Source organism: Budorcas taxicolor, chromosome 19 (genome assembly GCF_023091745.1).
Source record: "Budorcas taxicolor isolate Tak-1 chromosome 19, Takin1.1, whole genome shotgun sequence".
Taxonomy (NCBI): Eukaryota; Metazoa; Chordata; class Mammalia; order Artiodactyla; family Bovidae; genus Budorcas; species Budorcas taxicolor.
The window spans coordinates 31,107,859-31,134,808 of NC_068928.1; the positions used below are offsets into that span (position 1 = coordinate 31,107,859).

The following is a 26,950-nucleotide window of genomic DNA, read 5'->3' on the forward strand; positions in this document are numbered from 1 at the left end:
GAGCCGCAGGGAACAGCGTCACCAACCATTGCGACAAAGTGGCGTCAGTTCACTTCCCCAAGTGGAATGTTAAGCTTTTTGCTCTTTTTCATCCTGATAAATTTAGAAACCCAGAGAGCACAGTTTGCTGCTTGCCCCAGCTTACTTTAGATACCAGGGGATGCCATTGGACCCTGCTGCAGAGTTTTGAGTGGCCTCCGGGGGTGACTGGATCCCCTGTAGAAGGTGCCTGTTTATTTGGGGGTGGTCCTCAGAGCCAAGGCAACTTGCAAGCGGGTGGGTAGTGGATCCCAGAGAGAGACCAGCTGCCCCCAAAATGCCTTGGAGAAGAGAACTATTAACACATTATTGACCAGAGAGGTATTAATACCACAAGCGTTAGCTTCTGCAAAAATGCCCTGGTCCATAATGTGTTAACAGTGACACTACACAGGGGCGGCGTGGTGGTGGCTGGGGTGGGGGTCTCCCCTCCGCTATCCCCTCCGCTCTCCCCGGGAAAGTGTGTCAGAAGCTGTCCCTTTCTGTGTGCACGGCTGTAGTACCACTGTCCTCTGTGCCTCTCACGGAGGCTCCCTCCCCACACATTTTTGTAAAGGACCACATCCCACCTGCTACAACCAATCCCCAACCTTGAAGCTTTGGTTTGAATCTTGCTGCACCTCTGCAAGGTGGGCAGACTCACGGTGTGGCAGCTCAGTGCTCCTGGCCAGTGTGGGTGACAGTAAGTAGGGGCAACCCTCTGCTTATCCCCAGTGGAGATGGGGACTGGCCGGTGTTCTCCCTGCATGAACATCTGTGTCTCCCTTAATACTGGCAGTATTAGCTCTTGCCATAGTCAGTGAAGGCTTTGACTATGTATCATGGAACCAGTCATCTCCTAGACCACAGGAAAGGAGATTGACCACCTTCTAAATCATATAACTTAGAAAAGAGCGGATGGCTGCTTCTGTGGATTTTTTTCCCTTCCTTGTGACATGCCCCCAACCCCCACCACAAGCTCCAGTGTCAACTCTTCAGCTTCTGTCTTTATTCACCTGTGAGCTTGGTAGGATGCTCTTCACCTGTGCAGACAGAAAAGTCACTTTAACTGGAGAGACGGACTAAACAAACAATTTCAAGGCTCAGTGGAAGCCCCAGGCTTAGCCCCTGGCCCTGACAGAGAGCCGCTGTGTGTCCAGAGGCAGGCGCAGTGTTTGCCACACTAATGTCTGTGTGTTTCTGTCCCTGCAGCCTTAGGAAAATCCAAAGGTACAGTATCCTCGGGTAGCCATGAGGCCACGTGCAGTCCATGGGAATAGCGAGCGGTGCCTTAGCGAGCTCTGCAGGGGTGAATGTGCGTGTCTGGTTGCTTTGGCCGATGTACTCAGAGCTGTGTCCCCCCTTCTTGAAGTGGAATTGGGGGTGGGGACTGACCAGAGCATGATCAGCCCCGCCCTGCTCTGTAGACCTTGCAGAGGTTGTAAGCCAGCCAGCGTCCTGGAGCTGGCCCCAGAGTCCTGAGTTGGTCCTGTGCTCCTGGACCCCCAGGTGACAAAAAGAAGGATGGATGTTCAGGTGTCCCTGCTGGTCGGTGCTCTCTTCTAGTCTGATGCTGCCCGCCCCCCTCCCCCTCCCCGCCTCGCCTCCACCCTCCACTTGGGAGGAGTGGGTGACCCCCCCAGCGAAGCCGCTCTCTGCTCTGAGGGAAGCTTGGGTTCCGGGGAGCTTGTCGGGCACGCCGCGGTCCTAAGGCTAGCGGTGCCCAGGCCGCCCCAGCCTGGAGCTGCCGGACGCTCCGCGGAGCACGGCCGCCGCCTTGCTTCCTTGGTCCAACAGATGCTCGGGGCTGCGCTGCTGGCCGCTTCGTGGGGGCAGGAGCCCGGCGCCGTGGGCGCGCTGCTAAGCCTGGGTGTCTCTGTGTCCCCGGCCAGCATGGGCGTGAGGGTCATGGACACGTCGTGGGTGGCTCGAAGAGGCTCCTCAGCCGGCCGGAAGGCATCCTGCGCCCCGCCTGCCATGCAGCCCCCCGCCCCACCCGCCGAGCTCGCCCCGCCCCTGCCGTCGCCCCTCCCGGAGCAGTCCCCGGAGGGCCCCGTGGCGCCCGCGCTCTCTCCATCCGGCCTCGGCCTCCAGCCTGCAGCTGAACGAACCAGGTAAGTCCGGGGCGCTGCCTTCCACCCGACCCCCGGGTAGGCTAGCTTGCAGTGCACATGGATGAGGGGTTTCGGGTTTGCTGCGCACGTTTAGAGCCTCTTGCAGTTGGTCATGTCCCCCGTCCCCTTTCTAAGCATCCTGGTTTGGCTTCTGCTTCATGCTGGCAGCAGGTAGGGATTCACAGCCCCTGTGTAATCAGAGGGAGCCCAGGCTTTTTAGGAATAGCATCCCAGATGCACGTGTAAGGTGGCAGCTTGCCAAAGCAGGCGAGGAAGCTGAGATCCCAGCTCCTCTGTCACCTCCTGTACGGTTACAGCTTGTTACCTGTTTTGAAATTTAGAGTTTCAGTGGTTCTCCTCTCCACTCCTCTTCCTTTAGATGCATAGGGGCCATTTTTACTGCTAAAATGGGTGCAAGTCAGGTAAAGAATGGAGGTGACAAGATCATGCATTTCATTCTCGTGGAGGAAGAAAAGAGTTGGGGAGCCTGCTGGTTCCAGTGCTGGTTCCATGAGCTTTTATGGAGAAAGGCCCTTGTCCCTCCAAAAATGGAAAGTGTGATCTGAGCTGGCACAGGGTCACTGGTCCCCAGGGGCACAGGGGAGGAGGCCCCCCCACAACCCCCCTTGAGAGGGGCATAGTCAGAGGGGATTCTACAAGCGGGGTTGCACAGACCCCTTGGCTGTTTGTCTCTGTTCTAAACAATTCAGAAAATTAGGAAAGCCACTTCACCAGGCCCACTGTGCATTCTGTTAGGAATTGGAAACATTTTGGTGACTTTGTGTGTGTGTGCACAAGCACACAGATACCAATCCCTAAGTGAAGGGGTTGCAGGTTTTTTGTTTTTTTTTCTTTAATGTATAGAAAGTATTTTCCTTGTGAGATGGGAAATGACAGAGTTGGCAGGGGCTGGAGATGACCCTGGATGGGGTGGTTGCTGATGGCTCCACCAGAGAGGACAAGGGGTTGCCAACTCTGGCCATGGAATCATGGGCTTTGGTTCTGTTTCAGGATGCAGGAGTGGGGAGAGAGGTCAGCAGGAAGCAGGGGCTGCTGGCTGGAGGAGGAAACTGACAAAGAGGAGACTTGCTGGGATGGTCTGCTGGGGAGAGGGCCGAGGCCAGGAAAAGGGATCTGGCCATAAGGGGGCCACCTGGAGATGGGAGTGGAGCTCAGGCCTTCAGAGCCCCCAGGAGGGGCCGGTCACTTCCACAGGCATCTTTGAAGGCTTTAGGAAGGTCTGAGAGGACCACACCTGCCCAGAGAACATATATTCAGTTCATGATTCTGATGCTGAAGCTGTCTGAGTTCAGGGACTAACTGTTTTATAACTCTCTTGTGATACAGTGCTTCTAAAAGCAAAGAACTTTCTCCAGGATCAGGGCAGAAGGGAAGTCCGGGTTCTAGCCAGGGGACACCCAGTGCAGGCTCGCAGCCTGGGGCACAGCCAGGCACAAGTCCGGGCCAGCCACCTGCGGACCAGAGCCCTCACACCCTCCGGAAAGGTACGTCATGGCCACCCTCATCACTAAATAAATGAGAGGGCAGTGTGGGGACTTGCCCGGGGGTCTGGTGGTTAGAACTCTGCTTCCACTGCAGGTGGACAGGTTCAATCCTTCGTCATCGGGGAACTAAGATCCTGAATCAAAAAAAGTAAAAGGAGGGCAGTGCAGAGGAGTCAGGGCAGTGGTACACCTAGAACAATGCAGATCTGTCCACATCTACACCTGGGATTCTTAAAGGGTAAACACTTCCAGGGCAGGTTCATGGGACTGAGGGCAAGGACAGGGAAAAGACAGACTGAGTGATGGAGGCTCTGGGCCTCTGTGGCCGGAGGACTGGGTCAGAGGTCACTGTTATGGCATCCCAGAGCCATTGGAGGTTCAGCCGAAAGAGCTTCCTGCCCTGAGGATGGTCGCTTTGTCCAGGGTCCAGTGTCCAGGCCCATCTCTAGTCGTCCCCTCCCGGATAATGCATCCTCAACTCCCACCTTCTCCCAGACACCCTGATGCTTGTACCACTGTGAAGCGATGGAAGGACTCTGAACTCAGCCGCTGCCTGGGGGTGGGGGGTGGGGGTGGGGAGTGGGGTGGTGGTGGTGTGTGTGGGTGTGTGTGGGTGTGTGTGTGCCAGTCACAGCAGGAATCGAGAGAAGAGGAGGAGACATTAGTGAACAGGTGGGCAGATGTGAAAACCTGCAGTTCTAGGTGAATTTTAAAAACAGCATCAGCTGCCCTCAGGGTGGCAGGAGCCAGGCGTGGGGCACTGCTGGTGAGGGCAAAGGTGCTCACAGCCACATGGATGGATGGTGAGTGCCACTTAACAGCCCTGTGTGCTGATTTGTCTTTCAGTCTCCAAGAAGCTGGCACCCATTCCGCCCAAGGTTCCCTTCGGCCAGCCGGGGCCCCTGCCTGAGCAGCCTGCCGGCCAGCCATCCCCACTCAGCCTGTCCCCCACGCCCCCCAGCACCCCGTCACCCTACGGACTCAGCTATCCCCCGGGCTACTCCCTGGCATCAGGCCAGCTCTCCCCCGCGGCCCCGGCGCCCCCACTGGCCTCCCCCTCTGGCTTCACGGGCGCCCTAAGCAAGTCGCGGCCCACCCCGAAGCCCCGCCAGAGGCCCACCCTGCCGCCGCCCCAGCCGCCCACCGTCAGCCTCGCCGCCTCCAGCCCGCAGTCCTCAGAGCATCCCGTGCTGGACGGCGTGTCCCCTGGGGAGAGCATGTCGACAGGTAACCTTGGCACGCGTGGCATCTGTGTGAGCCTTAGCATGGTGGGACCACTGGGGACTTCGCAGGAGGTGGGCCCTGTTTTCCAGGGATGACTGCTGGAGCCATCTGTGGCCTATGGGGTGGTCTCCTTAGAAGCCCCCCGGAGGCCGTGGACAGCCCCGGACCCAGTTGTCCTGCAGAGAGGGGGCTCCCTAGGGGATTTTTCCCAATTGAACGCCTGCCAGCCTGGGTTCTGATCCTGCATCTGGGGGCCAAGCGCCCTGCGTCCTGGGAAGAGGCGGCTTCAGGAGGGGCTGGACTGTGATGGCAGAAAGTGGGATCACAGCACAGGTGTGTCTGGGGCTTTGCTCAGCTTAGCACTGGCAGCTCAGGTACCAGTTTTCACCGTGAGAACAGAGGTTGAGAGACAAAGACATATTTTCCTAATAACTAAACAAGTCTTATGGGCTTCCTGATAACTCAGTTGGTAAAGAATCCACCTGTAGTGCAGGAGACCCCGGTTCGATTCCTGGGTCGGGAAGATTCCCCTGGAGAAGGGATAGGCTACCCACTCCAGTATTCTTGGGTTTTCCTGGTGGCTCAGATGGTAAAGAATCTGCCTGCAATGCAGAAGACCTGGGTTCAATCCCTGGATTGGGAAGAGTCCCTGGAAAAGGGAACAGCTACCCATTCCAGTATTCTGGCCTGGAGAATTTCATGAGTCCATGGGGTCACAAAGAGACACGACTGAGCGACTTTCATCTCACTTCAAACAGGCCTTATTAGAAAAAGGTTTTTCCCTAGCAAGATATATTTAGAAAGGGCTCAGTAAAGAACCTTCTTGCCAGTGCAGATGTGAGAGATAATGGGTTTGATCCCTGGGTCAGGAAGATCCCCTGGAGAAGAGCATGGCAACCCACTCCAGTATTCTTGCCTAGAGAATCCCATGGACAGAAGAGCCTGGAGGGCTACAGTCCATGGGGTCACAAAGAGTTGGACACGACTGAAGTGACTGAGCATGCAATTTCAGACAAGGTTCTGTAACTTTAACATCCAAGGTAGAGCTATTTTTCCTCTAGGAAAATGTGTAACCATAACCTACACACACCACACAGATAAATGCATGCAAGCATGCTTACATGCACTCATACTACAGATACACATAAATCACACACAGATACACCATATATACACTTACTGTATACACACGCCACACACATACATATACAAACACAGCTGCCTCCACGCAGACATGCCACACACACACTGGAGGGAGCGGTCTAGCCCTGGGTCCTGACTTGTGCTTTTATTCATCCCCACGTCCGCCCTCGGGAGTGAGGGTTCCCTTGACCAGATGGGTTCAGTGCTTTGCTGCCTAGAAGAGACCAGTCCAGTGCGCGTGCCTGGGGTGCAGGGAGCAGATGTATATACCATGGGGAGTGGCCGTCTGGCGATCTGGCTTTCTTTGGATGTGATTAATGGTGAAGGCTCAGCTGCTCTGTCCACCCTGAGGCTCTTAAGACATTAAGGAGAGCCCTCCCTGGAGAACCACAGTGAGCACCACCTCCCTCCCGCTGGTAGTTCTGGAAGAGTCCCTGATGGATGGCGGCGGTCCCGGCCACCCCTGGTGCAGAGCTGCTGCCCTTGGGCAGTCATCTGGGGGGCGGCGGCCCAGCCCCTCATCCCGCGGGGCAGTGGTCTGAGCGGTGTGGTCGTCGTGGTTTGCTGCGGCCCCCTGACTGTGCTGTTGGGCGTGCTGTGTTCTGTTGTCGTCTCATCGTATCTCTTCCTCTCTCCGACTCCTGTTGCTGTGTTCTCGCAGCTGTGTGACACGGGGGACGCGGTTGTGGACACGTGAGGGGGATTTGCAGGGTAAGCGGTCCCGGCCTTACCTCTCCTGCCCGCAGCCAGGCCGCACCCTGCGCTCTGCATGCACCCCGACCCGCACGGCAGCCTCTCGTGGCCTGGGGGCTCAGCGGCCGCCTCCTGGCTTTTCGCAGGAGGAGAAAGAGGCCGCGCTCAGCTTCTCCCTCACTGTCCCCCTCCAGGGTCGCCCAGCCCCAGCTGCTTCCCACGTGGTCTTAGAAGGAAGGGGTGACAGCCCCCTCCCTCATCCCAGGTCTGTGTTACTGGATGACCCGCTGGCTGACGATGTGTGCCCAGTGTTGGGGGAGGCACAAGCACGTGGGGTTTAGGGAGGGGCCCCTGGGGAGAGGACCCGCCCGGTCCTCCAGGATGGTCAGCAGTTTCTAAAGAACCCCTAGTGTCCGTTCTAGAATTCACCCCGAGCTCATGTTGTCCCAGGTATGCAGCTAGCCAGGGCCTTTCTGTCAATTCAGTGAAATACGCTGGGAGCCCTCCTAGCAGTTTCTGCCAGGCCTCCTGCTCCTGTAAAGGGTATAAGTTCGTAAGGAAAGCAGAGGCAGGAAGCGGGTGTCGGCAGCCAGAATGGCGCAGGGGGTCCCCTCTGCCCCCCAGGAAAGCTGCACATTCTGGACAGGAGTGGCTTTGCGGTGTCTGCCGCCCACACGGGCCCCGACAGGCCTCCTGGGGCCTCTGTCCCAAGGATGGGCCTCTCCTTTCTTAGCCGTCTGCAGGGGCTTCTCTCCCACTGCGTCCCATCTGCCTGAGTTACCTTCCTGCTCAGTGTGGCTTAAGGAGTGGCCAAGGTGGCCGCCGGGCAGCTCTCCTCAGGCTGAGCGTCCTTCACCTGCTTCGCCTGCAGGCACCGTCCCACCTGTGTCACCCCAGTGACTGCCAGGCCCAGGCGGGGTCAGAAGGCGCCCAAGGTCGCACTCCGCCTGGGGACAGAGGCGGGGCTTTGAGTCCAAGCTGCAGGGTGTGCCACACCTTACAGGCCAGGCTGGCAGGAGGAGGAGCGCGGCCGAGCTGTGGACCCCCACCCCCGTCCCCGTCTCTGCTGGGTCAGGCAGGGGGCTGTTCTGGGCAGTGGGGGGGTCAGGAGAGAGGAGGACCTTCGTCCCAGAGCTTCCATGTTTGTGTGTCTTTGAAGACGGTGTCTATGCGTCTGTCTGTCCACTTGCCATAGTCTTCCTTGGATGGAATGTTTGACAAAAACGGGAAGCCCCACCCCCGTCTGCTCCCCCGTGGTGTGGGTCCTCAGTCCCCCACCTGGGGACGGTGAGGCTGAGCGGAGGCCAGAGCTCAGCAGGCCTAGAGGGAGTGACAGGTCCCTTTAGCCCTGCTGCCCCGGGAGTCAGGCCGCTGCCCCCGCCCCAACCCACCGGGCCCCCAGCCCCGAGCTGCCTGCTGAGGTCTGGACAGACTGCGTGTGTTGCCTTGGGGACCAGCCCTCTTCCTGGGCTTCTTCCAGGAAGTGACCTTTCAGTACGGAGCAGAGGTGTAACTGGAGGCAAGCGAGACGGGAATGGGGGTGGCGATGCCCACAGGGAGGAGCTTGCCTCCCTTACTCCCGGGGTCCTCAGGGAGACCCTCGTCCCACCTCTGCCAGCCCCTTAGGCATACATGTGTGGTCTTGAGTTGGGCCACTGTGTCAGGACCCCCTGTCGATCAGCCCTGACATCCCCAATCTGGTGTCACCTGGCTCAGCCAGGGGGAGTCCCCTGTATGCAGCGTCTGGTTCCAGGCGGTAAGGGATCCAGTGGGCCTGAACCACAGGTAGGAATGTAGATGTCCAGGCCCATGGGTGGAGCGGGCCCCTCGAGACCAGCTTCAAGGGACCCCCGCACCAGCTGGCCCTTCCGTGACACCCCAGGCCCCCAGGCTCTCAGCCTGCCCCCCGCCCCCGCCCCTGCCGCCTTGCAGATCTGGTCCACTTCGACGTGCCCTCCATCCACGTGGAGCTGGGGTCAGCGCTGCGCCTCGGGCCCCTGGAGCACGTGCGGCGACACTCGGTGGCTGAGAAGAGAGACTCGGAGGAGGAGTCGGAGAGCACGGCCCTATGAGCAGCACCGCGCACGCGCATGCACACGGCCCTGAGAGCAGCACTGCGCACGCGTGTGCATACGGCCCACGCCGTCGCAGCAGCGGCCGCCAGGTGGGACCCCTGCGGATGGCCACGTGGCAGGTTTCTGTGGTGCAATTTTTTTCGTCCCCTCCGGATGGTGACTCTGGCCTTTTGTTTGATCTTTGCCTTTTGACTTTGTGCCTATTTTGATCCACTTTCGGCCTCCACGCCAGGTGACTGCCCTCCCCACCCGAGGGCTGGTGTCGGAAACATCCTCAGCAGGGTGGGTGTGCACGGCTCGGTGGTGGTCAGCCGGGGCTGCCTGTCACCTGTGCTGACAGCCGTGAGTCCTGCGAGGTCCGCCTGATGGTGCAGAGCGGGGAGGGAACAGGACGGGGTGAGGGGCCGGGGGCCTCGCTCTCAGGAGCCTGGAAGCCTGGGGCCTGGCCGGCCTTCCTCTTCACAGCAAGGAGCTGGCAGGGCGGACCTTCTTCCGTGGGCTTTGATGTAAATGGCTGAAGACGAAATTCAACAGTTTACTCCACGCTGTGCAATGACGCTCCCGTTACTGTCTGAAGGTTTTCTGAGTTTTAAAAACGATGTTAAGTGTGTCTGGGGGACCCAAGCGTAACTCCCCAGGCAATCCCCAAAACTTGAGATGTGTCTCAGTAATTGCAGCCCTCCAGGGTCCCCCAGCTAAGAAAGGGGGTCATTTTCTGGAGGTCACAAGTGAATAGCAATAATCCTGTCACCCAAAGCCCAGAGGGGAAGGGGGCATTGCCCTTGGAGGCCCCAGGCCCGCACCCCCAGCTGAGCGGTGTGCAGAGCTTGGCTCACCCTTCCACAGAGCCCCCAGCTGGCCCCAGGGAGGAGATCCCGGGGGTTCTGGTCACACCTGGGACGGAGGGAGAGCGAAGTGGATTCCGGTCATGCATGCAGAGTCCAACCTTACAGTTTTATCCTTTTAAAATAGAATACCTAAACTGGATATAATATTTGTATATATAAAATCTATATTTGTTTAATTTGAGCCATTCAATCTAAACCCATGTACAGGTGTACAATGAGAGATTTAAATGCTTCGTTATTTTTCCCAACAAAGTGTAAAGTAATCCTCCTCCAATAGTGGGACTTGCTGATTTCTGATGTTCCCGGCTTTGCTCGCATCCTGGCAGGGCAGCTCAGTACCCAATTTGTAATGGAGCCCGGGGGATGACAATTACCTTTCAATACGTGTACAAATAGTTGTCAAAAGTAATGTTATTAAAATAGATTTATTATCCCTGAGCGTGGCCTATCTTCCTGTCTTAACAACAAGCTTGTGGGGACACAGGAGGCGAAGCCAGGGACTCCAAGGTCACGGTGAGTCCAGTCCTTGCTCTCTGTCTCAGCACCTGTGTCTCGTTAAAGCTCCTCTCCCTCCTCCCCGGTGGTAAGAACACGCGAGTACTAGAGGCGTCTGTGAAGAGCCACCCCCTTTTCAGACACTGACCTCAGTGCTGTCCAGCCCTAGGGGAGGCCCGGCCGCCAGCCCCATGTGGTGTCGCTTCACACTCCGGTGAGTCTGTTTATGCGGCAGGAACGGCAGCCCATCTCTGCGTTTCTGGAACCACTGCACGCCCACCCATTGCGGTCCACAGCTGACAGTCCACCCGACTTGACTTTGGCTAAGACACCAGGCTGCAGAGGGGTGCTGGCTCCCCGGGGATGGACTCCGAAGGCCGTTGCCAGGATCAAGCTGTTTCCGGGCACCCGCAGTGCAGAGCTGTACCCCAAGACCCTGCTTGGCCGCAGCACGGGGACACAGCACTCGGTGCAGACGCCACCTTCACAATGTCCCGTCCTTGGAGATGCCGTTCCTGAGGCTGCGTCCCCAGCCCAGCGCTCGTGCAGGAGACCGCTGGAAGCCGTGGCCTCCCTCCACACTCCCCGGCCCCACGTCTACTGGGCCCTGGCCTTCTTGCTCTGCGGGCTCGGGGGCCGCTCCGCGGGGGCACGTTTCTGCGGTGGCTCCACATCCTCCCCGGCGAGCAGGGCCGCCCGCACCTGCCGCAGCTCCCGGCGCTCCCGGCGCCCCTCCATCTCCTCCAGGTCCCCGGCAAACAGGGCCTTCAGCGGCGCCGTCAGCCTGGGCACCGTCGGGAGGTCCCCCAGGCTGACCTACGAGGCAAGACGAGGCCGTCATGGCTCATAGGCACCGGCCACCCTCGCAGGCAGACTCAGCTGGAAGACTGGCCCGGCTGTAGGGAGAGGAAGCCAGGCTCCAGAGGCCCAGCTTTACTGCTCAGAGAATGCCTTCCCTGGGCGGAGAGTGGCTCACATGTCATAGCTGGGCCTCCACGGGGCTTTCGGGGGCCTGGGCCCCAAGGCTCTGTGCCGGCTGTGGTGGGCAGCAGGCCGAGCCCAGCCATCCACACAGATGGAGGCGCCTCTGCCCGCCCCCGCCCAAGGGGTCCCCTCACCTTCATGTGGTCGAAGGCGATGCCCACTTTCTCGTTGAAGTCAGGGCTGAAGAGCGGGATCTTCGCATAGCGCTGGCTGAAGTGGGTCAGCATAATGAAGGCCGCGCTCATCCGCATGCCCACACCAATGGCCTGGGAGGTGGTGCTGCACACACGGGTCAACGGGAGGCTGGAGGAGCAGGCCGTGCAGACCCCGGCCCAGACAGGCACCTGGGGGCCACAGGCTTCCTGCCGCTGACGCAAAGCCACCCCAGGGCCCATCTTGCCACCTCCCCCAGTGCAACCCAGGCTCTGCGTTGTGCGACTGCCCACCAGTGAGGGCCTCGGGGACAGAGGCCTCCCACTTGGGGTGACACACTCCTCCCTTAGATGGCCCCATGGCCCTGCCCCAGCCACGCTTCCCTGGCTTCAGCATATTTCCAGTTCTTTCCTGAGCCACACCTCCTCCAGAGCCTTGCCTTAGAGGTGCCACAGAAATAAAAGTGGAGGCTGGGGAGACAGTCGCTCGGGGTCAGAAGCCCCTACGGCCCTTGGTGGGAACCAGGCCAGCCCAGCATCACCTGGGGAGCCAGAGGGACCGGGCGCTCTGTACCTGTGTGTCTTCTCCATGGCTTCCTCTTCCAGACCGTCTTCCAATGTGGCCTCGTGGATCAGGAGGGTGGCATCCTTCCCTGAAGCAGCAGCACAGGTGCCGAGAATAAGCCCTCTGCCTGGGGGCCGCAGAGGTCTGGGGGCCGCACAGAACATGTCCCTACTCACCCATCTGGACCAGAGCTTCGCAGGGCATGGTGTCTCCCGAGTAGACCACCTTCCAGCCGGACATGTGGACCAGCGCACAGCCGAAGGCATGCTTGCAGTGCCGGACCAGGCAGGTCTGGAACTGGAGGAGGGGTGGTGGGCTCACGGCCAGCCACACGCTTCTGTGGTCCCCACCTGCCCGCCCGCGCCCAGGCCTCCCCCTACCTCCTCCAGGCCACAGGTTTCCAGCAGCAAATTTATCAACCTCTCCACCTCAGGGCTGGAGACCTCAGCTCCCTTCTGAAGGCATTTGGCAGGAATAACACTGTGAGAAGACAAAACATTTAAGGAAAAGAACATTTAATTTGATGTTGAAGCCGCCGACTAGAGAGCCCCACTCTAAAGGAGCAGTTCAGTGCTGTCGCTGAGAAAGCAGGCAGCTAGGCCTGCAAACCGTTCCATGGAGAAGTGCTGGCAGAGATCGAGACTTGCGGATGGAAGTGGAGGAGGCCAGGAGAAACTGAAAGCAAGGGCCTTCATGAGTGGGGACCACCTGAGGGTTTCTGCCCTCCCCGGCTCTGCTGCCCAGCCCGAGCCCACCTGACATGGTGCAGCAGCGGCTGGCACTGGTTATGGTACTGCTGGAGCCAGGTCCGGAGCTGGGTGGGGGCGACCACGAGCAGAGGGTGGCAGGGTCTGCCCAGCGATGCCTGCAGCGGAGAGAGAGCAGATGTTTCAGTGGAAATGGCGCGGAGTGGGAGGAGGCGTGTGTGTGTCATCCCAGGAAACACAAGGAGCAGTCCAGTCCAGTGGACTCACCAGAGCACGCTCTCTCTGTAGCAGGATGTTCAACAAGCCCTGGGAGGAGGGGACACAATCAGCCTCGCGCAGACCCAACCTCCCTCCCGAGGCGGGACCCTGGGACCCCAGCCTGCAGTCCTTGGTCGCCGTCAGCCACCCCTCTCCAATGCCCACCACCCGGCTGCCGCCCGCCTCTGGCTAAAGGTGGCTCCAAGCAGCTGCCTGGCCAGAGGAGACCCTGAGGCCTCAAGACACAAAGGCCACCGAGTTTTCCTAAGATACCGCGCTGGGTGGGAGGCACGGGGCCCGAGGAGGGAGCCCACTCACCGTGTGGTGGTCGGCATGCAGGTGGGACACAAACACGGCGGCCAGGGAGCCCAGGACCCGGTCCACACCGTCCCCGTAGTGGCGGCACAGCTGCCCGAAGGTGCCCTCCCCGCAGTCCAGCAGCAGGCACGTGTCGGGGCTATGGGGGACCGAGGGGGGATCACTCAGGGAGGACAGGGCGATACCTCAGCCCCACCTGGGGGGCTGCCCTCAAGGTGAACGCAGCCTCACATCTGTCCTCCTTGTACCAGAGGACATCCCGACGCCCCGGGACATACACGAGCGTCCCCGGAGTCGCACAGATGCTGGGCACCCAAGAGAGGGTCTGTGTGGGAAGCGGAGTCTGGGGGCAGGTGCACCACGATACTGGTGGGGGCCGATGCTGGTGGGGGCCGTTAGTGACTAGTTCACAGTGGGAGCTGAAAGCCCAGTGAGACTGCGTCTCAGCCAGGTGACCAGGTGATGGCTCACAGCACATCACCTGCTTCATCCAGAGACGCACTGGGTGTCCAACTGCATGGATCCCTCATGTCCAAGTCAGCTACCTGGACCACCTATCACCTTACTGCCCCACCTCTCCCCGGGCGCTCCAGCCAAGACTGGCCTCCAGGGATTAAAGGCTGCACCTTCTGAGTCACCTGGGAGTGGGGCAGGGTCCCCCTGCCAGCAACGCCTCCCTTCAAGGGTTCATACCTGATGTTGACAAGCGTGGAGCTCACGTTACGGATCTTCATTGGGATCGCGGACCCTGTTCCCAGGAAGACCACTTCTGGGTACTGGCTGCTCGTCTCTATGGAAAAACACGTCGTGAGCCAGCCCTGAGGTTAAGTCCAGATCCCCAGGAGGGGGTGATGTTCAGATCAGAAGGGGTGGAAAGCAGAGCAATTCCACAGGCCCAAGTCTCTTGGTGGTGAAAGCTGTTCGGTCCATAGAACTCTCCAGGCCAGAATACAGGAGTGGGTAGCCTTTCCCTCCTCCAGGGGAGAATAATTGAACCCAACCCAATAATTGAACCCAGGCCCAGGTCTCCCGCATTGCAGGTGGATTCTTTACCAGCTGAGCCACAAGGGAAGCCCAAGAAAACTGGAGTGAGTAGCCTATCCCTTCTCCACTGGGTCTTCCCGACCCAGGAATCAAACCAGGGTCTCCAGCATTGCAGGCAGATTCTTTATCAACTGAGCTTTCAGGGAAGCCCCCAAGTCTCCTACTAGATGATATAACAGGGGGCCCCTTTCCGTGCTGAGAATCAGCTCAGACCTCTGGGCTGAGCTCACCTGGCACAGGTCCCACCCTGCTGGGAGGGGCTCAGGGGGGGTCTGTTCTCTGGGAGGAAGAGGCACAGCCTCCTGGATCCTGAAGCCTGGGGCCTCGCAAGGCCTCGCCCAGCCAGACAGGCCCCGTGTGCACGCCCACGAGCAAGATACAAACGGAGCTTTAACGTGCGAACCTGAAGCCTACCCCGGCAAGCGCAGCCAGGGAGGCCCAGTCCTGAGACTCCAGCCTGGTGCTGACTGGCTTGTACCTGACCCCACCTTCTGGTCCAGCCTCCTTTCTCCACTTCAGGTGTGAGCTGAGAACACCACCACTGGGAAAACCAACTACTGCAGAGAGGCCCCAGAGTTCCCCAAACTGTCTTCCCACTGGGGCAGGGGAAGCCCGACACGGTGAGTGATGGGGCCAGAGTGGGACCCAAACACGGCGGTTCTGCCCAGAACCTCACCCGCGGTCCCAGACCCTCATGCTCGGCTTGCGTGGGGCTCATCCCCTAACCTCCGACCTGCCTAGTCTGGGTGGGGGCAGGCACTGGTAGTAAGCAGACCAGAAGGCCCTGGGGTTAGACAGCGTCAGGCTGACCCTACAGTCGGTGTTGCACGAATGCCCTCCGGAAGGCAAGCCCGGGAGGCGCTGGTCCCTGGTCTGCCTCACCCTCTGGGCCGTCCTGGGCCGTCTTCCTGTACTCCTGCACGCTCTCCTGGAAGTTGGGGAGCTCCAGGGCCTCGGCAATGAACTCCTCGGGGTCACACGTCAGGACGGCATCCCTGCAAGAAGGTGGTGGAAAAGAGGACAGAAGGGTGCCGTGGCCGTGAGAGAGACCTGACGTCAGCATTGACCCTGGGGACTGCCTGCATGTGCTTCCACCTCTCAGTCACGGCGTGGCAGACCCTCCCGAGCCCAGCGGTCTCACACGTCCAGTCCTCAGAACCTCGCAGCTCACAGCGGGCCGGGCTGGCCCTGGCAGCAGTGATACATGGGCAGGGGCCTCCCTGACCTCTACTCACTAGACCCCAGTCGTGCCAGGCATCCCCCTGGGGGAGGGGGAGGAGGGCTCTTAAAGGGCCCCAACTATTCAACACAACAGTGGCCAGGGTCCAGCCACCTTTCCAAACGTGGTCCACTTGGACCACACTGGTGTGCACAGGACACTTCAAATTTTTAAACACTGAAGACAGAGGGCAGTAAGCACCTCTCATGTGACTGGCTGCAGGGTAAGCTGGGTTCACCAGGTGCTTCAGGCAGGGCCGGCCTCTGACCCAGTACCCCTCCCCCACCCCTGCTTAAGACTCTTCCAAGGAAACCCTGTTTCACCCAAAGATTTTTATGGAAGGCACTCGTTTCGTTAACGCAGCAGGAGGACTGTAGTGCCTCCAGTGAGCAAGCACCCCCTCCTGGAAACCTGGCGACGACCTTGTTCTGAAGACTATCATGACCTGGGAAAAGCCCTACAGTGCATTAGGCCCTAAACCCACAGTACAAACACACATCTCAACACTCCCCCACACACCGGGTCAGAAATCACAGACTGGTAACAGGGAGTCTTTCAGGGCGACCGGATGGCAAGCGACTGACTTTCCTGCTCGGAGGCAGAGGCCACGTGGCCGCAGACCTGAGACACTGACCTCCTCCCGACCCCGAGACCACACTGACCTTTGCCACTCCCGCCGGGGCCGGAGCTGGTACTTAAGGAGACACTGGCCTCGGACCGTGGGCACACCCTGGGCAGCACTGCCTTCCTGCAAGAGACGGAGCTGTGACCCATGTGGGTGGAGCACAACAGGGACAAAGGAGAGCCACTACTCGAGGGCGGGGGCTGGCGAGTGGAGGTTGGGGGCTACCCGAGGGCGGGGCCAGCAAGGGGAGGTGGGGGGCTACCCGAGGGCGGGGCCGGCGAGTGGAGGAGGGGGGCTACCTGAGGGTGGGGTCCGGTGACTGGAGGTCAGGGGGCTGCTACCTGAGGGCGGGGGCCGGCGAGCGGGGGGAAGATGCCGGGGTGGATGAGCCCGAGCTGGGTCTGGATCTTGTGGCTGCGCAGGTTGTGGACCGACTCACAGTTCTCATTCAGAACCAGGTGTTCAGTGTTGGGCCCGAACCTAAGATGGTGGACACACGGTCGTCATGGTGTCTTTCTGGGGGCACTCCAGCCCACAGGGTGGTCATGTACTGGGACCACTCAAGAGGGCGAGTGACCTGTCCAGAGGTCACCCCAAGTGGCCAGACATAGCCCAGCTCCTCCTCAGAGCCCAGTTCAAGGCCTTTGGGAAACCAGGAATAGTTCCAGGGCTGGGGACTCGGGAACACGGGGATGAGAGGAGGAAAGGAAGATAGTGATGGACGCCAACACTCAGACCCCAAGGGGCAGAGGACCAGGGGCGCCAGCAAGAGAGGAGTCACCACGTGCCCCAGTCCAACCCCAGCCAAGTCCCTCCACCCAGCCCTCAGGCGGGCGGTGGGGAAGAGCAGGAAGGTGCCCGACGTGGATAAAGCTTCTAAAGCAAGGCTGCTACTCTATCCTCCACGTGTTAGGAAACACACATGTGATCATCAACACAGGCAGGGTTTGTTCCGAGGTGAGGGTGTGGAGGGTGCAGGCAGGAAGCCAGCCCCAGGCAAGCAGACGTGTGCTCGCAGCGCCCCCTCGCGGGGACTGTCTTCACAGCACGGAGGCCCCCAACCTCCAGGAAGGGCAGGAACCCGGGGCCCCTCCTACCTCTCCATCCACTGCTGGTATCTGCTGTCCAGGAGCACATGCTCCGGGGCCATGTGGACCACCAGGGCCACGGGGGCGTCAGCCTTCTCTTGGTAACTGGGAGGAAGCAAGCGGAGGCTCTGCTGGGTCCAGTGAGGCACAGAGTGCAGACCTCGGACTGGGCAGTGGGAGCCAGGCCTGGCTCTCCCAAGCAATGTCGGTTCTCACCTCCCGCCAGGAGGGCCCGCCTCACCTCCTGAAGGCGGTATTCTCACACAGCGGCTGGATGAACCCTTCATCTGGACATTCTACCACGATGAAGGTGATCCCGGGGTCCGGAGGGGTGCAGATCTCTTCAGGCAGAATCTGTGAAGTCCCCGGGGTCACTGTGTGCTCCCAGGGCAGGCCCCCGAGTTCCCAGTGACAGCACAGCCCCCTCGGGGAGTGCCCACACCTCCACCCTCTCTCCACTGACACCAACCGGGGCCGGCCGGCCAGCGCATTTCACACTCCGCTCTCGGTGCAGTCTCGTCCTTACATCCTCCCACCTTGGTGAGGATGTCACTCCTTGGGGTCACGCCTGAAGTCCACCCTGAGGGGGTCTTCCCTGAACCCAGGGACAGGGACAGCCCCTGTCCTATCAGGAAGACCCCCAAATCCTAAAGGGAAACCCCCAGAAATGCCACCACTTGGCCAGCACTGATGTGCAGGACAAGCCTAGACAAGCTCAGCTCAGTGATGAAACCCAAGCTGCTCACTCCCCTGCAAGTGGGGCCCAAACCAGACAGCGACTGTCTAGCGTCTGGGCCCAGCTTGTGGCTGCCAGGACTGCACCCACCTCTCTCCCTTCGTAGGTGACACTCTTCCCGTCCTTGACGGCAGCAATGATGGGGGCGATGGCAGCTGTTCCGCTGAAATAGCAGGCGAGGCCTCGGTGAGGGTGGGGCCCCAGGGGTGCCCTGTGAAGCCCGCCCCCAGACGCCCTGCCACTCACACGGGGAGACCCAGCTCCTTCGCTTTGAGCACCAAGAAGTTTCCCTTCTTCACGTGGAGCTGTGAGGAAGAGGACGGCATGTGAGGCCAGGGTCTGACGGAGAAGCATGGTTTCCACCATCAGTTTTGCAGTCCGTTTAGCACTGGAAACTGAATGCTTTAAAACTGGTCTGCTTACTTCCCCAACCTTGTTAACTCCTTGTCCATCTAATAACATGCCGTCTATTCCCATCCCAAGTAAGAAGCGTCCTCCAAGCACCTGGAGGAGAGACGCTCGTTTTGTTATCCTGCGCTGGTCAAGAGATAGCCAACGGAGCGTCACCAGAACAGAGTCCAGCAGAAAGAGTCACAGCTCCACCGTGTGGCACGCACTCCAGGGACAGGGAAACTGGGGGTGGTTTTTCTTGCTGACTTTTCACACATGTGGCAAACCTGTGCTGCTGCTTTCATACCAGAGAGAAGTCACAATAAAAAATTCCCAGTATTCTCTTATTACGTTAGAACGGAAAAAAATCCTATCGCAAAACCTCACGATCATCATTCTGTACTTAAAGACTTGCGAAACTTGAGGGGGCCCTACTCAACAACTAGAAGGGCCTCTGCTCACAACTAGAGGAGCCCCTGCTTGCAACCAGAGAAGCTCCTGCTCACAACTAGAGAAAGCCCATGCCAACAGTGAAGACCTAGCACCGCCAGAAATAAACAAACATAGTAATGATTACAAAAGAAAATCTCTTACCAAAGTGGGTATAGAGAGAACATATCTCCAGATAATAAAAGCTACTAATTGAGCCCAGAAGTAAATCCACACACCTACAGTCAACTGATCTTCAACAAAGGTGGCAAGAATATATTAACACAATGGGGGAAAAGACTTTCTTCAGCAAGTGGTGCTGGGAAAGTTGGACAGATCCATTTAAGTCAGTGAAGCTAGAACACTCCCTCACACCATACACAGAAATAAACTCAAAGTGGCTTAAAGACTGAAATATAAGACATGACACCATAAAACTTCTACAAGAGAACACAGGCAAAACGTTCTGACATAAATCATACCAATGTGTTCTTAGGTCAGTCTCCCAAAGTAACAGAAGTAAAAATAAACAAATGGGACCTAATCAAACTCACAGCTTTAGCAAAGCAAAGGAAACCATAAACAAAATGAAAAGCCAACCTACACAGTGGTAGAAATATTTGCAAATGATGCAACTCAAAGGGTTTAATTTCCAAAACATACAAATAGCTCATAAACTCAACAACAACCAAAAAAGCAACCTAACGGGAACAATGGACAGAAGACCGAAATAGACATTTCTCCAAACAAGATATATATGGATAGCCAACAGCTATCCATATATATGCCTATATATGCACATGAAAAGATGCTCAACATTGCTAATCATTAGGGAAATGCAAATCAAAACTCCAATGAAGTGCCACCTCACACCAATCAGAATGGTCATCATTTAAAAGTCTACAAAACAATAAATGCTGGAGGGGATGTGGAGAGAAGGGAACCCTCCTACACTGTTGGTGAAAATGTAAGTTGGTGCAGCCACTGTGAAAAACAGTATTAAGGTTCCTCAGAAAAGTAAACACAGAATTACCATACAATCCAGCAATCCCACTCCTGGCTATGTATCAGGAGAAAACCATAATTTAAAACCATAATTTAAACCATAATTTAAAAAGATATATGCACCCTAATATGCATTGCAATACTGGTTACAACAGCCAGGACATAGAAGCAACCCAAACATCCGTTGATGGAGGAATGGATAAAAAAGATGTGGTATATAGATATATATATGTGTATACATGATAGAATCTTACTCAACCATAAAAAAATTAAATGCCATTTGCGCCAACATAGATGGACCTACAGATCATCATATTAAGTGAAGTCAGAAAAAGACAAATTCCATATGCTATCACTTATACGTCCAATCTAAAACAGGATGCAAATGAACCTGTCTGAGAAAAGGACTGGTCACCAAGCGGGAAGTCCGGGGTCGGGGAGGGGAGGGGAGGAGTGGGAGCTTGGGATTAGCAAATGCAAACTATCACATATAGAATGGATATAAGGTCCTACCGTATAGCACAAGAAAACATCCTGTGATAAACCATAATGGAGAAAAGTATTTTTAAAAAGAGTATACATACACACGTGTATAACAATCACTTTGCTGTAGAGCAGTAGTTAACACTGTAAATCAACCCAATTTCCATTGACTTCAGAAACTTAACCTCTCACTATTTCTGAAGTTCAAGAGCGAGGCTCACAGCCAACTAGGAAACATGTCTCCGAAGACTGACTCTGGTTGGAAGACAATCTGGACACGTACACGAGCACGGGCGGTTTACTGGGAACCAGGTGTTTTCTCTGATCACAGAGAAAGCTGCTACCCTCAGGTCACCAGACATGCGCTCACCTTACAGACGAAAGCGACCACCAAGGAGGTGTCCCTGCCACGCGCTTTCCAGCCGACACCTGAGAAGAGACAGTCCGACCGTGACCGGGCGAATGGCAAGGCTTCCAGGCATCACAGGTCAGTGATCAAATGACACTTAACCTGGCGTCACACAAATTTAAAAGGAAGGAACTTTGGATACACACACACATTTGTTTTTCCCTCAAGCAGAACTTTCTTTTTTTTCTAACTCATGTTGAGATTTGAGAACACAAAAATGCAAAAACTCAAACCAGAAAAGAGCAAGTGAAGGGTTTTTAAATGTTTTATGTTTTACCTAGAAGTGGAGATGAGAGAAAAATAAGCTGTAATGTGCTTTATCAATAACTCTGTGAGAAATAACGTAAAAGTTGAAAGGCCTGCAAAAATGTCAGTCCTCACTCATGCCATCCAAGGAGGACAGTTCACAGGGCTGGGGCCCCTCGGTCCTCAGAGCAGAGGCGGGAACTAATCAAGCTTGCCCATCCCTGGACCACAGTGTCCTCAAGCAGCCCAATTCCTCTGGTAGGTCTCATCCTGGAATTTTGATCCTGTTTCCCAGGGGGCTGTCATTTGGAAGAGGAGGCACAAAGCCACTCTCTGACTGCTTTGTCAGCTTGGCTGTTAGGTCCTGCATTCACAAAAATTAACTGGCATTACTGCTGCCTCAATGAGACACAAACAGTTCATCGAGCCTCCTCCATCTGCTGACACCAACAACGTCAGAGCAGTGTTCCTGTGTGTGTGAGTTTGCAAACTCGACAGGTGCACACGCAAATACTTATTTGCTACATGTGAAATGGGAATTCAAAAAAATCCAAAGACTCGGCAACGAATTGTAAAGATTTAATTAAATGATCTGTACTGTATAATGAAATAAACAACATAATTTTGTACCAGAAAATGGGAAACACAAAAGCCTCTGTATGAATCATTTGCCAGGCCCTGTTTTCCTCTGGGTAAACTGGACCCGAAGCTTGGGCCCCTACCCCCTGGCTGCAAACTGGCCCTTAAGGCTCTGTGTGGCTACCTTTACGACAGCCTTCTCAGCTGCCTGGAGGTGTCCTAACGGGACAAGGAAAAAGCATCTGTTCTAAACAGAGAACTTCCTTAGGACAAAAACTTGAATGGAGAGCAGACGGAAGCAAGGACTAAAACAGACCCCGTCCACCCCAGCCCCCTCGACAGCGCACTGCTGACTGAGCGCCATTACCGTCCGAGTGCTGCTCCCCGTCAGCTGGTTCTGCATGTGGAGGCGGCTGTGGACTCAGCCGCTCTGGACTCTGTGCGGGCGGCTGCTGACCACTCGTCTGCTCACCTGGTCGGTAGGGGAAATTAGCAGATGACACAGCCCTCGGGCGAGCTCACAGCCAGGTGCCCACTACACTGGCCTGTCCTCCACTGGCCACCAGCAGTTTCTCCCATCCCCCCACCTTCCTCACCTAGGACCCACCTCCTCCCGCCCCAAGAAAATGTGGCTTTCTAAACGTTTGCCTGTGCAGCTCAGCTTGCAGGGTCTTAGTTCCCTGACCAGGGATCAAACCTGGGCCCCGGCGGTGAAAGTGCGGAGCCCTAACCAATGGACCGCCAGGGGTCCCCACCATGTGGCTTGGTACTCACAGTGGATGGGGATCTGGAACACCGTCATGGTCTCGTCCTTGTATTCTGGCGCTGAGTGGGGCCGCACGGCTGTGGGGAAAAGACCACGGGATAGTGACCGGGGCAGCAAACATGGGCATGGGAATCACCTTCCCAGAGCAATGGAAGTGCTTTGGAATTTTGCAGAAATCTGCATTAAACCAAGAATTTCTAAGAAATGAAAATATTTAGGGAAGCAGCAAAAATACATCTTCAGCCATTAACGTTTAGCACAGCCACGTGAAAAGACATACGAGGATCACTGGTGATGAACCGCCAAAAGAAAATGAAGCCGATGGTTAAGTGTAAGAGACACAGGTTGACACTCAGCACTGCCAGGCCAGGGAACCTATGCTCTCAACTCTGAGAGCCAAAACACGTTCTCAAATAAAACACCAGCGTTCTTCTACAGAAGAACCAACCGGAGATGGCCCTGACCCGGCCGGTACCTCGGTCAGGCCTCTTCCCATCAACCGGCCATGTGCTCCCAGAAAAACTGCTCCCAGGCCCTCTCTCTGTGAGGGATCCAAGGCCACTCAATGGTGACACCCACCTACAGGGCCAGGTAGGAGCCTCAGGGCCCCAAGGAGACCCCATCCCGCACACACCCCATACCTGGCAGCTTTCGACTCATGCCTGCCTTCCCGCCGTTGTTTAAGGGGATGAGGTCGGGGCAGAGAAAGTGCAATCAGCAACAGGTTCAAAATTCATCTCACATGGATGAACCACTTGATTTTTAAGGTTTACTTTGGTCAGCTTTTATGGATTCTGATTTGAGAGAAGGGGGCATATGAGTAGTTATCAAGGACTTACCCAGATCTATTCCTTTCAGTGGACCAGAAAATATTTTGATAGCTTCCAAATACTTCTCCTAAGAAAGAAAAACAGGAGGACGAAACACATGTCCCAGCGCCAATACATGAGAGGCGCTGGAGGCAGCAACGTACAACACACTTCAGAGAGCACTTTCAACTTTCTTACTGAGTGTCCACCACAGGTCAGATGCCTGGGGTCAGCACTGAGAAGATGGGGTACCTGCACTCACGGAACTCAGAAACCAGGGGAAGAGACAGAAATCACACAAACGACAACAAGCAGCTGTGGGGCTGACCGTCCTGCACGTCTGAAACAACACAGGAGACTGGGGTCCACCCAGTCTGCAGGGTTACTGGCAGGGGGGGCGGTGGGCAGGCATCCCAAGCCAAAGCCCTGGAGCTGAGCCCGGACGTTTGGGAGGACACAGGAGGGAGAAAATGATCTTGGCCTGAGACAGGTGGGGGCTTTGTGAAGAGCTCAGAGCTGGCCCCGCAGCCTGTGTGGCCGGGCATAGATGCAGGGCAGCTGAGGGCCAGGGCCAGTGGGACCTGGGGGCCACGTGATGGTATCTGGACTATGTTTACAGAGAACTGTGAAGGGTTTTAGGACGAGGTGACCTGCCTTCCGTTCCACTTGAGAGGGACCCCTGTGGCCACGGTGCTGAACAGTCACGGGGGTGGAGGAATGGACATGGGAAGTGATGGCAGACCATGGTGGGACAGAGCTAATGAGGAGGACATAGAGGGACGGCTGCGAGGCATTATTCTGCAGACGGATGTCACAGGCAGGGCTGGTGTCTGGCTGCCCTTTCCCTTAGGACCTGGGAAGTGAAGTGAACCCTTACACCAATAATGTGTTTATAACCTCTCGACAGTGCTGTAAGCTGGCTTGGAAGGTACAACAGTGATGTATTAAATTTAATAAATAAGAATAAAAGTTGTTCATGTTGAGGTTTCAGAGAAAACAACAAAATTCTGTAAAGCAATTATCCTTCAATTAAAAAATAAATTTTAAACAAAAAAGAATAAAAGCTGACATCTATCTTGTGTCCATATAGTGTGAAACAAAGTAACCAAGTGCTCTGTGTTACCTGTTTAATTTGTAACCCCTGCAACCCTTTCACAGATACAGACACTGAGGCTCCAGGAGGGAATGTGACCTGAGCCCAGTCAGAGAATCAATAAAGCTTGGACTCAGGTTATCTTTAGCTTGAAACGCAAAGTGTTTCCACTGCTATGAGATTTCTCCGCAGGGCAGAGGGCCGATGTGCAAAACTGGAAATTCCTGTGGAAGTTAAAATGGAAGGCTCAACTTTGAGACTCACCAGTTGTGCAGGTCCAGAAAGCACACACTTTGGAACTCCGGTTTCCTTTAAAGTGAGGATCATTCCTTTTGAGAAAAAAAAAAAAAAAAAAAAACGAATAAACTCAGATCGCTCACAGCCCTGACTCGCAGTCACCGCCAGGAGGCGCACTCCTTACTGAACTGGCTGCGTTTTCTACTTGTTCTCATTCCAGAGTTACCAGGGAACACATGCAGGGCAGACTTGGTGCTGGCTAGAGGTTCAAGGGACACTTACTCAGGACTTGATACTAGAATGAGGCACCTCGGGGGCAAAAATCCACTGAGTCAAAGGATGGCACCAATTCTGCACCCTGGGCGCCTCATCTGAGTCTCAGTCCTAGGAGATGAGACGAGTCCAGCCTCTACTCCTTCCTACCTGCTCCACAATGTTACAAAATGTGGCAGCAAAACAATCTCGATCTTTCTAATTGATGGGCAGAAACAAGGGGCTAATCGGGATACCGGGCTTTCCTGGTGGCTCAGTGGTAAAGAATCCGCCTGCCAATGATGGAGACTTGGGTTTGATCTCTGTGTGGGGACGATCCCTTGGGGAAGGAAATGGCAACCCACTCCAGTATTCTTGCCTGGAAAACTCCACAGACAGAGGAGCCTGGCGGGCTATAATAGCCTATGGGGTCACAAAAGAGTCGGACACTTCTTAGCCACTAAACAACAACAAATCTGGATACTGGGTCTCTGTGTAGCTGATGGTCCCAGTGGCAGACATAATGAGTTGGCCAAAAAGTCTGTTATGCAAAGACCAAAACCATCTTCTTGGCCACCTAGTATTTACTGTGATCCCCATTTACTGTGACCACACACTCCAGTCGGTCCCGCACCTCCAGTCCAGCAACTCAATAAATGAGGTGGGTGGTTAACACCTAAAGGCAGCCTCCACATTAACACTTACTCTTCTGTGCCACACTTTTTGATGCTTCCTGCTGTAGCTCATGGGGCAGGCATAAAAAGAATTCCAGCTTAACTGGACTTCAGGCGATGGGCCAAAAAAAAAAAAGGGGGGGAGTGGGAGGGAGGCGGAGAAGGCAGCTTAAAATCCCAGAGACCTCCCTCCAGCCTCTGACCTGGACAAGAATGGACTCACCGCACAACCCGCCAACATTAGACCAGTGCATTCGGGTCAGGAATATGTTGTCCAAACGGGACACCTTCAGCCTAAGAAAGAGAAAGCGCTGGAGCAGGACACAACACACTGGCCGGGGACCCTCTCTTCTGCTGACCCCCGTATCAAAGCCGCACAGTCATCCCCGCCCCGCAGGAAGAGGGCTGACTCACTTGTGCTCCTGCATGAGTCGCTGGACGCCTTCCCCGCAGTTGAAGAGATACCTAGAAGACGAATATCGTACCAGAGAGTCAGAGTCTGTAAAGCTTCTGCCACCGATCGGACGCTTTGCTGTACACCATAGAGGGGAAAGAAAAAAAACCCTGAAAACCCATGTGGTGCTTCCGGCCGAGTGTCTGCTGTTAGGACGCTAGGTTTTGAACCCTCCTCGGCAGACGCGAGGGGGCTGGGGTGGGCCGGTGCTGGGGTCCTCTTCCATCACCTCCTCCGCACACCTGCCCACTTCACACACGGACTAAGAGGCCCCCGCCATGGGGCGCACGCGAGAGGGCTCTGCCTAAGGGGTCAGGGGCGCCTCCCGGAGCCGCACGGACCGGGAAGTACGGGGTGCGGGCTCTCGCATCCACACTGACAACCGGGTGACCAAGCCTAGGGAGGCGGGGCTCGGCCAGGGGACGCCCACCCCCCACCGGGCCCCAGCGCGGCGCACGGACCGGTTGAATTCCGAGAAGACGTAGAGGGCGGCGCCCGCATCCCGGCCACCGGCTGCCACCACCTGCAGGTACACGGTGTTCGGGCCCCCGGGCCCCCATGACGGGCCGCGCTTCTCCCGCGTGCGCAGGTGCCGCAGCGGGTCCTTGGGCGGCCGCGGGCGGCGCGCCGGCCCCTGCGACATGTTGCGCGCGGCCGCGCACCGCAGCCCCAGCAGCGAGCGGAGCGCCCACATGCACAGCCTCCTCTTCCCGGACCCGAGCGCAGCCGGTGGCCTCCGTCCGCATGCCCCGCGAGCACCGCCCCTCCACCCGCGTGGCGCCCCAGCCAATCAGCGCGCCGCCAGCCGAGCTGCCCGCCTACGCGAGGCCGCACGTCCAATAGGGAGGGATCTCTTCGCACTGCCCTTGTCAATTGGTGGTGGTCATAGAGAGGAAGAATGCTAGAGCGCCCTGAACGGCCCCGTCCCTGGTTTCTTTCTGGCTTCCCCTGGCTGTTCTTTCCGGAAATCTTCCCTCGTCTGCGCGGGGCTTCCGGGGACTCGGGGCGGGACTTCCTGGGGCACAGGACCGGAAAAGGAGATGTGGGTGGCGGAGCGAGTTCTTGGAGTGGGCTTAGGCTCAGCGGCTGGGCACCGGTTCCCACTTATTCTGAGCTGTTCCCTTGGACGAGTCAACCCCTTGTGGTGGTTGTTAGGATTAGATGTGAGGAGATAAACTATATAGACCTTTACCATAGGAGTTTTGCTAACTTTTACGTTGTAATTTTCGTATGAATACACGTTTCAGATGTGTTTTACTGGGTTTTGGAAAGAAAAGCAAAAACGGGAGTTAAGAGAACAATCTCTGGAATAA

At 56.6% G+C, this 26,950-nt stretch overlaps 2 protein-coding genes across 3 annotated transcripts in view; one reads left to right on the forward strand and one right to left on the reverse strand.

The window, feature by feature from the left end:
• Positions 1-8,758, forward strand: part of ARHGAP44 (Rho GTPase activating protein 44) — a 49,963-nt gene extending 41,205 nt beyond the window's left edge. Inside the window, exons 15-19 of the mRNA XM_052657135.1 lie at positions 1,911-2,132; positions 3,480-3,637; positions 4,484-4,864; positions 6,666-6,715; positions 8,630-8,758. Coding sequence (XP_052513095.1) covers positions 1,911-2,132; positions 3,480-3,637; positions 4,484-4,864; positions 6,666-6,673 — 769 coding nt within the window. The 3' untranslated portion in view covers positions 6,674-6,715; positions 8,630-8,758. The remainder of the gene's footprint in view (positions 1-1,910; positions 2,133-3,479; positions 3,638-4,483; positions 4,865-6,665; positions 6,716-8,629) is intronic.
• On the reverse strand, positions 8,649-26,331 carry ELAC2 (elaC ribonuclease Z 2). 2 transcript variants are annotated; one of them, XR_008200997.1, is made up of 25 exons: positions 26,099-26,331; positions 25,598-25,648; positions 25,407-25,477; positions 24,285-24,349; positions 22,958-23,015; positions 22,127-22,195; positions 21,720-21,824; positions 20,489-20,547; positions 18,058-18,116; positions 17,902-17,974; positions 17,317-17,429; positions 17,085-17,180; positions 16,329-16,467; positions 16,025-16,110; positions 15,026-15,138; positions 13,793-13,889; positions 13,100-13,238; positions 12,791-12,829; positions 12,572-12,681; positions 12,197-12,296; positions 11,993-12,113; positions 11,826-11,904; positions 11,234-11,378; positions 10,264-10,931; positions 8,649-9,286 (listed from the first exon to the last, which is right to left on the reverse strand). XR_008200997.1 is itself a non-coding variant. In XM_052657134.1 (24 exons), the coding sequence occupies exons 1-24, from the start codon at positions 26,329-26,331 to the stop codon at positions 10,713-10,715; spliced, it is 2,439 nt and encodes an 812-aa protein (XP_052513094.1). In that variant the 3' UTR covers positions 9,843-10,712. The 2 variants fall into 2 exon arrangements, 1 of the variants encoding a protein (XP_052513094.1); XM_052657134.1 differs by lacking the exon at positions 8,649-9,286 and having other exon boundaries at positions 9,843-10,931.
• Between the last annotated feature and the right edge of the window lie 619 nt (positions 26,332-26,950).